At 39.6% G+C, this 12,500-nt stretch overlaps 1 protein-coding gene across 6 annotated transcripts in view; it reads left to right on the top strand.

Moving 5' to 3' along the window:
- Positions 1–11,860, top strand: part of LOC110066836 (uncharacterized) — a 12,008-nt gene extending 148 nt beyond the window's left edge. Inside the window, exons 2-7 of one of the 6 annotated variants that reach the window (XM_089295696.1) lie at positions 483–537; positions 2,545–2,588; positions 4,492–4,536; positions 7,866–9,563; positions 9,646–10,000; positions 10,791–11,860. In XM_089295696.1, coding sequence (XP_089151822.1) covers positions 2,576–2,588; positions 4,492–4,536; positions 7,866–9,563; positions 9,646–10,000; positions 10,791–10,848 — 2,169 coding nt within the window. In that variant the 5' untranslated portion in view covers positions 483–537; positions 2,545–2,575 and the 3' untranslated portion in view covers positions 10,849–11,860. The other 5 variants (XM_089295695.1, XM_089295692.1, XM_089295694.1 and 2 more) reach the window with 5 other exon arrangements.
- The last annotated feature ends 640 nt before the right edge of the window (positions 11,861–12,500 follow it).

The following is a 12,500-nucleotide window of genomic DNA, read 5'->3' as shown; positions in this document are numbered from 1 at the left end:
CGAAGAGGACTGTTTAGTATACTTCCGCCTCTGTCTTGTGCAGAATTTTATGATTAGATTTATTCACTTAGTGACTTTCGACAGCAAGCGGTCTCCTATTGTTAACGATAGCGATTTTCTGAGGGAAGAGAGATCGAGCACACCAGCATTAGACCATGTAAGACTTTGACAGAGATTTAAAGTTTAACAATACCTCGAAATTACCGACGGAAACAAAGGTGTAATTGCAGTCACTTCTGTGAGTGACAAGTCATTTTTGCAGGCCTTGTTTTCTTCTTTCGATTTGTTCAATGTTTGCAACGTCGGCACGCTATGCCATAAATAGTGTTGCGCTTTCCAAAACGGCGGACTAGTTGAATGGTAACGTTACAAAGGCTTTAGACTTCTAGTTAATAATATCCCTGGCATCTTACAACTTTGGCCTTCTTTCAGTGTCAAGTGACAGTTCATACAACTCGAGATTCTATCACAATTTTTCCTAGCCTGAAGATCTGAAGACGGAACGTGGCATACATACGAGCAATCCATTAGTTCTGGGTGAGTTTCAAAGGAAAACGTTCAATGTTTTTACTTCATACTTTGTTCTTTCAAGCACAGTCATTTTCGTCAACATAATCGGCTCTCTCTGTCTTCTTTCCGTAAGTAACGTCTGGCACTATTGTCTGCTTGAAATGACCTCAGGCAAAGCATATTAAAATAGCTGGAGAAGATACTGGACCGAAATATTATTTAGGTATAACCCTGTCGAGGCCCGGTTTAAACGTTGTATTTTACAGGCACTTAATTCGGCAATTAGATTCGGTGCATGTAAAATGCGACGTTCAAACCAGGCCTAAGGCCTCTATTCAACTTTGAAGTTTCACTTATATTTTGTGACAAGGTTACATAATTATATTTGACACTGCTCTCCGATAAAACGACTATAGAGATTAATATATCAACCAATCGGATCTCTAATATGAAGATATGGTGTTAGATGTACTCAGACATTCTTTTGGGTGTGTAGAAGACCAGTGAACGGTTAATTAATTCAGGCAGGGAATTAACAACGAGGACTGTTTATCACCTCTATTTTGAATCATTCGTTTAGTTACAAGGCCGTGGGTTGCACTGACAAAAAGGTAAGGGCGAGACCGTGAATGGCTGAGACATTTAAGTTGTGAGTTTCTTGAAACCTGCTTCACGTTTGCAACTTCACCGAATCGATGATATTAGGTTCGAATAACAATCTAATTCCTCCTCTGTCTTGCACACTTGTATCAGGATCGACTTTCAGTTGCTGCTCAATTTATAATAGCCAAGCTCTCCTACTGCTCGGTAATTAAGCTAGTGTCGACGGAAGCTATTCTCAAAAGGAAGAGAAATCGCGTACATTATCTTTATTTAACGAGACCTGGAATTAGGTGAACTATGGACGTCTATTCGCCGGCCAGAAGTCTAATTGCAGACCGGCGATCACTTCTGTGAGTGAAGAGTCTTTTTTGCAGGCCTTGTGCACTTTTTATGTATTTGTTTAATGTTTGCAACAACCCAAATGTGCCATAATTAGTGATGAATGCAGTTTCTAAAATGGCGAACTAGTTAGAGCTTGTTGCATGGTTACGATAGGTTTATGTAGACTTCGGGTCAAAAATATCCCTTTGGCTTGAAAGAGTTAAGATTATTTATATGGCCTTCTTTTCAAGTGTCAAGTGACAGGTCAGACAACTCAAGATTTTATTACGTTTTGTCTTGACGCGATCGAAGATTTGTAGACGAAACATGAAGGCTTATACAAGAGTAATCCATTAGAGTGAAATAATTAAGAGATCAACTCGGTTCAGGCAACAGTACGTTTCAAGGGAAAATGCACATCTACTGTTCTTTTATTTTTGTTCAATGTGATGTAAAGATTCCTGTTTAGTGTGAAACTAGCGAGATATCTTTGCCCGAGGGCATGAACTTTTTGCAAACGGTCGTGGTTGCCTTCATAGATAAGGACTTCAATAAAATGTTTTCGCTGATTTGAGAAGCAGATTTGCGAGGGAAAAACCCAAACAAAGCTAAGACGATAAAAATTTACTAGAGAATTAACGTAGCAATCCGCCGTAGGAAAAAAGATGGCGTTTAGTACATTTACCCATAATTCTTAGCACACGGAAACTTAAAAAACGCTCATAAAAACGTACAGAAACGTTCCCAAACCTTCAAACCCAGTGTACATAATGTCGATAGCACAGGGAGAAATACTGCAAAAATGTGGCTTACCTTGTACTTTACAGGCTGTGTTAGGCTCGCATGGTGTTGTGGTAAAATGTACAGCCGCCATCTTTTTTCCTACAGAGGATTCACCAGCCATTGTAATAACTAACCGGCACCCATAGCGTTGGAGCAAAAGTTGAGATCTCAGAAGGTTATAAAATGCCGCCATTGATTACATTACACACAACTGATGCAGTCTGACGAAAATCATTGGAGAAAGTTCGGAATTTCTTCCTACGTTTATAAATTGCAAGCGTGATTACAAATGCATTGGAGGCTATAGTCTATTTTTATCTTCTTTAGTTAAGGAAGACCTGGTTGACTTGTTGACGCAATGGGTGAAAACGGTAAGTCATATTCCAATTCCTTCAAGACAAAGAGGTATTTTGAACTTTTCTTTCTTGGTCCCATTTACTTAATGGCATTTATGTGGTAGAGTCTATTCGTGACTATTTAACTACGAAAGCTAGTTTTACGGAAGTAGATTATAGAGGAAATTTAATGAGCCTTCGTTGGATACGAGGTGTTAGATGGCATGATTGTTTTATTTAATTCTTCAATCAACTGGACAATCAGGACATTTCAGCGTGATTTAATTAAGCGAAGTGATGGTATGAAAAGGCGGGAAAATTTGTGGCGCGGCGTTTTGAAAAGCAATCAAGATATTCCTTGCCCAGTCTCCTTCTAATTATGTAGGAATGAGCAAAAAACTCATCAAGAAGAAGGGCTAAGCCCGAGACGTTTAGATTACCAGCGAATATTCGACACTTTTAAGAGCCTTTTGAACCTTATATATTTCTTTTAGTTTTTATGGGAAGATTCGGTGTAAAATCGTTGCAGTGAACATGGTGAAAATAATATGCTTTGTCGACTGAAGTATAAAAAGGACGAGCCCCGAACTTAAGGCAATAAACCTTACTACAGTGCTAAGCTTAATTCTATTCCGAAAATCTGTCTTCACTTTCTGAAAAAAATTGTGCTGGTTTCTGGACACTGCTTTTCGCTTTCATTCAGTCTCTCTTGGTGTACATTTGCAAGCCTTTTCAAGTACTAGAAATTATTTCGTGCCAAAGTCCGCGTAGCTGAGCCACTGAACAGTGGTTTTTTTGTGATCATTTGTTTTGTGTGTTGAAGGACGAACTTTATGAACATCTGTGAAGAAATATCTTTTCGCCCTTGTAAGAGAAAATGCTGAGATAAGCATTTTTGTTCTTGATTCAAAGCTAATCATCTTTGAAAAATGCGTGGTTACCCTCCATATTTTGGATTCTAATAGCCCTTGCTAAGTAAGATCTACATTTTCCTCATGGTCTTCAGTTAAATCTGGGGAAAGACCTATGTATTTTGTAGGCACTGTCCTTAACAAGTGCTTCATGTTCCTCGGCCAGATTAACATACGGGCTCCGCAACTTCACCAATAAAACAGGAAACTAATCCAGGTAATTTGAACTTTTTAGGGCGGGACTTTATAACCTAAAAACACACCACTTTGTTTTTTTAAACTTTCTTCGTGGCTAAGATTTAATTCCAAACCGTGGTAAAGCATACATTTTTAGAAAGCTTGAAGGCCAAAGATCATGAAAAAATATTTTTGTACCTCAGAACTGTATTGTCACCTGACACCGGCTGATTAAGTCTGCTACCCGCTGGGGAATGTCAGGGCTTACTTGAGAGAAGATAACTCTCACAAGAACTGATCAAAAGGAATAATTTTTACATTTTTTAAAAGAAGACAAACAGCTTGCTGTTTTGGGGGAGATTTTCGAAAAGTTAAAAACGCTCTCAGTCACTCACGCATAAAATGGTGACTAGTTAAATCTGATATGGAAAATTCAGCACGCGTTTCAAAGCATAACTTCTAGAAGATGCACTGGATGGAATTGTTCTCTGCGTAAAACACAAAACTTACTCAGAATACCAAATCCTGAAAATTTCAGCTCAATTGGACAAACCTTCTCAAAATTTCTAACTAGCTCGTTTTGAGAAAACGAGCTTTGAACTTACAATAACAGAAATTCTCAAAATAAAACTTCAATACCTGAAGAATTCAAATTCCGATACAAACAAAACTTCGAATTCTTTACAGAATTTTAGGTTAAGTCCCGCCGATAGTAATGGAAATGAAGTTTGAGAATGGAAAACTGATAAGGGAATGACGGGATGGGAAAGTGAGTTGATGGGAGAGAATGGTAAGCAAACAGCTTGGCCATGACTGGGTCATTGATATTGGCGACTGTTGTTCCCTACTAGATCAGCATGAGGGTGCCAGACGTTCAACACAAGAATCTTTTGCAGGTAATTTGAACTTTTATATTTTTATGAAAGACTCAACATCAAAAACAAAAACAAGAACAAGAACAAGAACAACGACAGCAACAAACAGAAGCGTTATTTCTATTGAAATAAATTTCTCCAGCATTGCAGAAACATAACGTATTTTGAATTGGGTGTAATCGTAAACATGCGAACATTTTGTCATCCAATCAGAAGTAAAACCAAAACCTACGGTGGCCCACAACTGTGACGGCAAAACAAAAAGTCACGGCACTACAAACTACGGCAAGACAATGTTATCTGACAGCAAAACAAAATTAACTCACGGCAGAACACCTTTAATTCACGGCAAAACAAAATGAACTCACGGCAGAATACCAGTAATTCACGGCCAAACAAAATTAACTCACAGCAGAACACCATTAATTCACGGCCAAACAAAATTAACTCACGGCAGAACACCATTAATTCACGGCAAAACAAAGTTATCCCGCGGCAAAAACAAAGTTTACTCACGGCGAGCGAACGGGGACACTCACGTCAAAACAAAGAAAACGAGTTGGTCAGCGTTTGTCAGCGGTTGTTATTTGCATTTGAAATGGTACGTCGTGAAACAGTAACACTACTCGCTCGGAAACCGCCATTTTTAAGCGATGACGTCATCGTCATCGCTTATAGCTGGCATGCAGCATTCCTCTGGATAAATGTGTCGCGCACGATTTATCCCTAGGTGGAAGCGAAATGCACTCTGGGAGCTGGTGAATAGGACACACCAAAAATTTGCCATCTTTGGTTTCGGGGAGTGAGAAACTTGTCCTTTGCGGCCGACCTTTGCAGTTTGGAGGATCCGCGGAGTACCTTTAACTTAAGCTCCATCTTACGTACCTTGACAAATTCGTTGACCTTACGCTCAACATTGTTTTGCGTGAAATTCTTGAGAATGAACAGGTCATGCTGTTCAAAACTTCTCAAAGTAAACACAATGCAAGCGTTACGCTTTCGGTAGCATTGCGGAATGCAATTTGAACTGGATGCCCTATGTTGTATATATACAGTGAGATATTGATCGTAGACCTAACAATTAGTTTTTGTGAATTATACCTGTTTGCTTATTCGCAGAAAATGCGCTTTAGGGGTTAGTTTTTAACCACTCATTGTCATCTTTAGATTTTTCCGCGTGACTGAAACCCGTCACTTCAATGTATTAAGCCTGTTATCTGTTGCCAATTTATTTTAAACGTAAGCGAGTTGCGTGAATCGAGACAAAAAAAAGTGCTAAAAACAGCCTGGTTATCATGGTTACCCCTGCAACAGTATATTGGAGAACACTTACTTGACCTCTGAAAATGCAGGCACAATGGACAAGTTACATTTTGTGGGAGTCATGCGTTGTAGGTTTATTTTGTTTGAGATGGTAGTTGATTTGGCCTGCACCCTCATGAACTAAGTGCTTGTAAATTCTCTTGCCATAACCAAAACAGCCGTAATGCAAGCCTAAAAGCAGAAACGGTTCAAAAACAAATATTTTGTTAATCTGAACCTATTTTCATCCACACATCCCTTAGCATCCTAGGCAGACGCTGTATCGCACGTTCCTCCTAAGGAAATATTGTAGACTGCAGAAGAGGTTTCTGATCGTTTTTTTTTTTTCAATTATTCATTTCTTAACTTGTGACAATTGTTCTCACACCCCTGTTGATAAATGAACTCAAATTCCGTTTTCAAATACCCTATACAAATACATCCTAATTTTGCAAGTGTCGGCAAAAAGAAACGTCATCGCTTCTGCATGCATTGCGTGCCGTTTATTTAATAGTGCAGTCTCCTTTATCTCGAGCATATGATGTTTTGCAGCGCTTGCGGCTAGTTAGTCGATCAAAATGCCAACTTTTGCAAAGACTGTGGTAAAGGTACGTTTCTCAATGTAAAGTAATGGTATTTGCATCTCTTTTAGTTCCGAATAACGATAGGCACCGCACGTAAGAAGTCGGACAAGCTGCTCGGTACGAATACTTAGATTAAAAACGTACCTTTACCACAGCCTGTGCAAAAGTTGGCATTTTGATTGACTATTGAACCACAAGCGCTGCAAAACATCATGAGCTCGAGACAAGGAACACTGCACTAAAAACGGCGGTTTCCGAGCGAGCAGTGTGTTACTGTTACACGACGAACCATTTCAAATGCAAATTTAATTTGCACATAGTCCTGCTAATTGTAACTCCTTTTAGGAGTGCCCTATTAGCAGTAATGCTAAATCTCATTGATACGTAAACAAAGTTATTATTATTAACAACCGCTGACCGACTGCTGCCCAACTCTTCGTTTTGCCGTGACTAAACTTTGTTTTTGCCTCGAGTCAACTTTGTTTTGCCTTGAATTAGTGGTGTTCTGCAGTGACTTAATTTTGTTTGGCTGTGAATTATTGGTGTTCTGCAGTGAGTTAATTTTATTTTGCCGTCAGATAAAATTGTCTTGCCGTGAGTAAAGTTTGTAGTGCCGTGACTTTTTGTATATTATCAAATCCGCAGTGCAATACAATCATTCAGCTAAACAAGAATCCTAAAAGACTAAAACTAAATATTAAATTCTAAAAACCTTTTCAATATCAGTGGCGCACAGTAATTGTATAATTAGCGCATGTTGCAACTGTTGTAACTGGTATCTGCTTGAAATTCAGCATTCTATTTTTTTCTTTAGTAAAACTGAGTCGTCTTTAATTGAGTAATAGTTTAGACGATGAAGTAGGAAATGTTTCTTCTTTAACGTTGAGAGCACAAACAGTTCAAAGTTGTCTAGATTTTTGAACATATTCCTATTTCAGTCTGATCAGTCTGTAAATCATAGTTGCTCATCAGTCTTACAATCTTTTCTTCACCTGTCTCCCCAAGGGGGGGGGGGGGGGGGGCAAATGTCAAGAAAAAAACATCAGGAGAATTGTAGAATGAACAGTTCCCTATTGCTGACCAACGCATAATTTCAATTCAATTGATTAAAACATATAGACAGAACCATGCAAAAGAACAAATAAACGAGCTTACACAGAAAGCTAACAAAACTTGGATAAATTCAGAGTTGATAAAGTTATAAGAGCTCTGAAGCTGATTAGGCTGTATGCAGCCAGACATCGTCCACTTTATCAATATACTTTACAAGGTTGATGGTTAGTGTTCTGGGAACAACCATATTCATTTGTTGTCAGATTCTCGTTCTTATTAGGTGCTTTGCAGTCTTTTAGCTTGATGCTTTTAGGAAAGCACTTTCATTAACGATATCTATCTGACCCGTCCTTGTAGAGGGAATTTTATATACACAAGTTATCGACTAACGAAATAACAATTGTTTCACAGGAGCCTTCAGATATCTTTCCGATCTCCCTAAGACAATACCACATTTTGTCAGTCGTGTCCAGGAATGCAATGCCATTAGCAGATACCTTTGTCCAGAACACAATTGCAGCTGCGTTCTCGTCCATGGCGTTACTGGTGTGGGTAAAACAACCACGGCTATCAAGGTGGCAAACGACAGATTGAACTCCGACCATCGTACCGTGGTTGTTTATGTCAACTGCAGGTATATAAATTCTCTGGACGATTTAGCAGAAAAGGCTCTTCAACAAGTTTATCATTACCCTGTCGACAACCCGATATCGGAGCTAAAAAGTCGTCTGAAAAGCCAAGATTGCTACACGGTGTTGTTGCTGGACAACTTCGAATTTCTGCTGCATTTGGGCGACATTGGGCAGGAAACTCCCCATGAAGGAGCAATGGTACAAAACCCAGCATGCGAAGAATCGAAGATCATGAAAATCATCACTGAAATTGTGATGATCCCAGGAAAAGTCAAGTTACTGGTCACCTCTTCAGTGAGAGTTGCGTTCCCGAGCCTAGGGCAGGAAGAGGTTCATCTGGATTGCTTTAAACCAGAAGAATCATTTCAGCTCTTGCAAGAAGTTTGTAAAGAAGTGGCGGTAAACCAACAGCACGCGTACCAGCTATCAGAGATTTGTAACGGCATTCCACTCGTTCTCTACACCTTAGCCTTGTCGCACCACGACCTGCTTAGTCTCGTGGAACTTATGAACTGCTCGTTGCCACAAGATAAGTTTGAGTTCTTAAGAAGGATCGAGGCAGTTCCAAGGGAAGAAAAGATTGACGTTTGCCTCGATATTTGCTTTGCCAGACTTACTGCACAAGAAAAGAACACCCTTATAACATTAGCACTTCTTAGAGGGCGTTTTACTCTGTCTAGAGCTGAACAAATATTTCGTTCGCCGATGCTGAGCGAACATCAGCTGACAAAAAATGCATTAGAACTGGCAAAGCGATCTCTTCTGGAACAGAACATCGTTGGGCGTGATTGTTTGTATACTTTTCTCAGAGTCATTCGCGATTACTGCAAAGAAAAGGCATTAGATCAATTTCGTGAAGTCTTTGTCAATGCGCGGAATGTGTTCATCGATCACTTCTTTACCTTCCTGGCAGACACATTTAGACTGTTCTTGAGCAAGAATGCTTCAGACGCAATCACAGCTTTCCAAAAGGACGAAGAGAACATCATGCAACTTATTGAGTGGTGTGGCAACGGTGAAATGACTGCAGACCAAATTGGAAGATGCATCGATGTCTTCAACAGCGTCGGGGAGCTTCTGGCAAAGATGATTGGAAAGGAGAAATATACATCTGTTTTCGAATTGTTAAAAAAGAAGTCTGAAGAAATGAGAGATCAAAAGAGATTGAGTGAGTGCCTCACCTCCTTGGGGATCAAAGAAATCTTCCACTGCTCATGTTCGACAGGTCTGTGTGATGAAGCCGCGGAACGAGCCAAGGAATATTTGGTGAAAGCCGACAGAATTCAGAGCAGTCCTGATCTGAGCATCAACGCGGGTAATAGCCGGGCTCAATGTCTCTCCAAACTTGGCCGATGTCTTGTAAAAGAAGGCCAATTCCTTGATGGGAAAGAGAAAATTCAGCATGCTATCGACATTAGACAAAGACATGGGGAGGAGGACATCGTAATGCTTGCAGCAACATTCAATGATATGGGAGGTACGTGGATTGATTTTGTTTCTATCGTCACTTAATGCCCATTTGTTGTTGATAATTTTTTTCTTGTAAATCATTTTGGTAGTGGCCCTATCGCTCGAAGGAGACCACCAGGAAGCCATTGCGGTCAGAGAAGGACAGACCCTTCCAATTTACAGGGAACGACTAGGTGATCATCCCTTCACGGCAACCATCCTGAGCAATCTGTCCAATAACTACTATGCACTTGGTCAATACGACAAAGCTGAACAGTATTCTGATGAAGCGCTGGGGATGCGACTTGAGTTGTTGAAGGATCATCGTGACACGGCCAAGTCTCTGTTTGATCTTGGTATGGTGCACAAAGAAAGGGGAGAACTCCAGAAAGCTAAAGAATTCCTTGAAAGGTCTCATACTATTCAGGAGAGAGTGCTGGATGACAACGTCAAGGATCTTCAACGGTATTTTGGGCTTTTTCATTGTAGCATAGGCGTGCTTCAACATTGGTTTTAGCTCAACTCAGAGGCCCAGCAAACTGATTGTCTATCAATCACGATTGATTGATTGATAGACAGCACTCGACAGAGCCTGCGTTTTTTTTTTTTGGCAAATTATGGCCGAAAGCGTCGCTATACATGTCAGTTCTATCGATATTCTGGCTCAGTCACGAGGTTATGCTAAGACAATAAAACTGGGATTCCTCGAGAAGATTTGAATCAGTGTTTATGACCCAGGACCACTCAGATCATTACTGTACATCAAAGGAACTGAAGAATCCTTGTCAAGAGAAGATTCATTGGTTCCTTTGATGCACCATGACCCGATTGATCTTGGATCACAAGATGTGTCATATATAAACCCTGACCCGGATAATAACGCACTTTAGAGGGTATGCTCTCGGTTTTTATGGACTTAAATAATTTCCTGCTGATATTTACTTCGACAGCATTTCCCTAAGCTCTGCCTGATATGGTTGTTGGTTCACAAGTCATAAAATCTATAAAACTGACCATACATTACGAGATATGACTTGTTGATTATGGAAGGAAGACATTCGCATTTACACTTAGGTTTCGAAAGTTTACTTGACGGCATTTCAAGAGTATGTGAACCGGCGAGGATAATGAAGATAGAGCATAGAAAAAAAAACACTTTAGTTTTTTTTTTCTATGTAGTGCTGATGACAAACAAAACTACTGCTTGTTCATACAATTACAATAAAATGATGTCTTGCTTGATCTCCTCACACAGAACCAGAGATGAGATTGAAGATGTGCGCCACCGTCTTGCACGCCAACAGCTGGAGTAAGATCCACTGAGTAGGGGGACACAATCAGAGTTTGTCAATGGTAGATATGGTTGACGTTTTAACCCGATCTCAGCATGAAACCTAACACGAAGAGAAGCTGGGGGTTCTCTCATTTATTAATGCGTGCTGGGATTAGGCTTCTAATGCAAAACGTTAGTTGTAGACAGCAAAAGATTATCGATAGCTTAAAAGATCGAAGCAATTAAGGTATCCTTAACAGGTTGTACTAAAATTAAATTACCTTACATGTAGCGGATCCAAACAAACGAGACAGTTTTGGGATCTTTTGGTGTTACCAACTACTAAATGTTTTCTAAAAACAAATGAAAATGTTTCTTACCAACCATTTCAGAGGACATTCAGGCACATCTGAATGTGCAGCGAACGTTATTAATCAAGCTCTCGCATAGGTATTTAGAAATTAATAACTTCAGTTTCCAGTACGTGGAATTATTCTATCGAGTACTTAGGTACTAGTATCCTTTATTGTGATCCCTTTGTATGTTTTACGAGTCTTGCAGTATTTCTTTAAGTTTAGCAGAGATGCGCGCTCATCAGCGAGAATGACGGGTATTGAACCGATTACCTTAAACTAGCAATGCATATATGCGCGGCGCCAACGAGTAAGAATTTTGAGTCGTTTTAATCGTTTTCCCATGCAGATTTTTCTTGGAAAATAACACGCAGAAGTAAATACTACTGCTGAATACTCCGACAAACAACGGTACGATAAAACGGCAATTAGATGCAAACAGATTTAAGTTTGATGAGAAATGCTTGTTTTTATTTCTTGTTTTCCACGTTTTGGCAATTTAACAGTTTTCATATAAAATTGTTTCTACACCTACGAAATTTATTTCATGCAAAGAAGGATACCTTGGCGGAAAACAAAATCTCCAAGCGCTCTAGAGCGATTGGAAATTTCAGTAATTAATATCTTGACGTTTTCAGTTTAAGGTTTACCAGTACAGGAACATTTCGTGGTGAAGAATAAAGACAAAAGTGTGTTTAAGACTCGCGCCTATGGATTGATAGATTTCCTTGGAAATTTTTTATGTTCTAAAAGACTACAATTCGTACGTGGAACTATCAGCATATAGGCCCTAGACACGTTGCTCTTTAGAGGGAAAATATATTCTATACTCGCTCTCGTTTTCTATGGCAATGATTCGCCCTTAGAAAACCTAGGCTCGTAGTCTGTTTGTCAATTCTGGATTCTCAGCAAACGTCTGCTTAACAGACAACTTTCTTTCTTTATAAAATCTCTCTTAAGATGTAGGCTGGTGCTTGCCGTCAGTTCATTTCATAGCGCAACATTTTCAAAGCAATTAGAACAAATTTGGCGAGACACTGTCGGATGTTGTAAATACATTTTATTCAACTCTACTAAGGGAATATGTATTCGCTTATTTTAACGCGTACTGCATGCACTTACTTGGACGTATGTAGCCTGTATGACTGATGTAGCAGACTGTCCATACGACTGAAGTACAAACGTAAGAATACAGAGGGATGTCTAGATGAATGGCACAGGGGGAAGGCGACTGTCCATGAATTCTCGTAAATGAAATCAAGCTTTATGATGAAAACATAAATTGATCGCAATCGTGGTTTCTCGGTTCCAGGCACTCTCGGTTGCTTTCTTCGCCCAC

Source organism: Orbicella faveolata, unplaced genomic scaffold (assembly GCF_042242905.1).
Source record: "Orbicella faveolata isolate gen_17 unplaced genomic scaffold, um_ofav_v1 contig_26, whole genome shotgun sequence".
In the NCBI taxonomy this organism is placed as follows: Eukaryota; Metazoa; Cnidaria; class Anthozoa; order Scleractinia; family Merulinidae; genus Orbicella; species Orbicella faveolata.
This window is presented reverse-complemented; position numbering and strand designations above follow the sequence as displayed.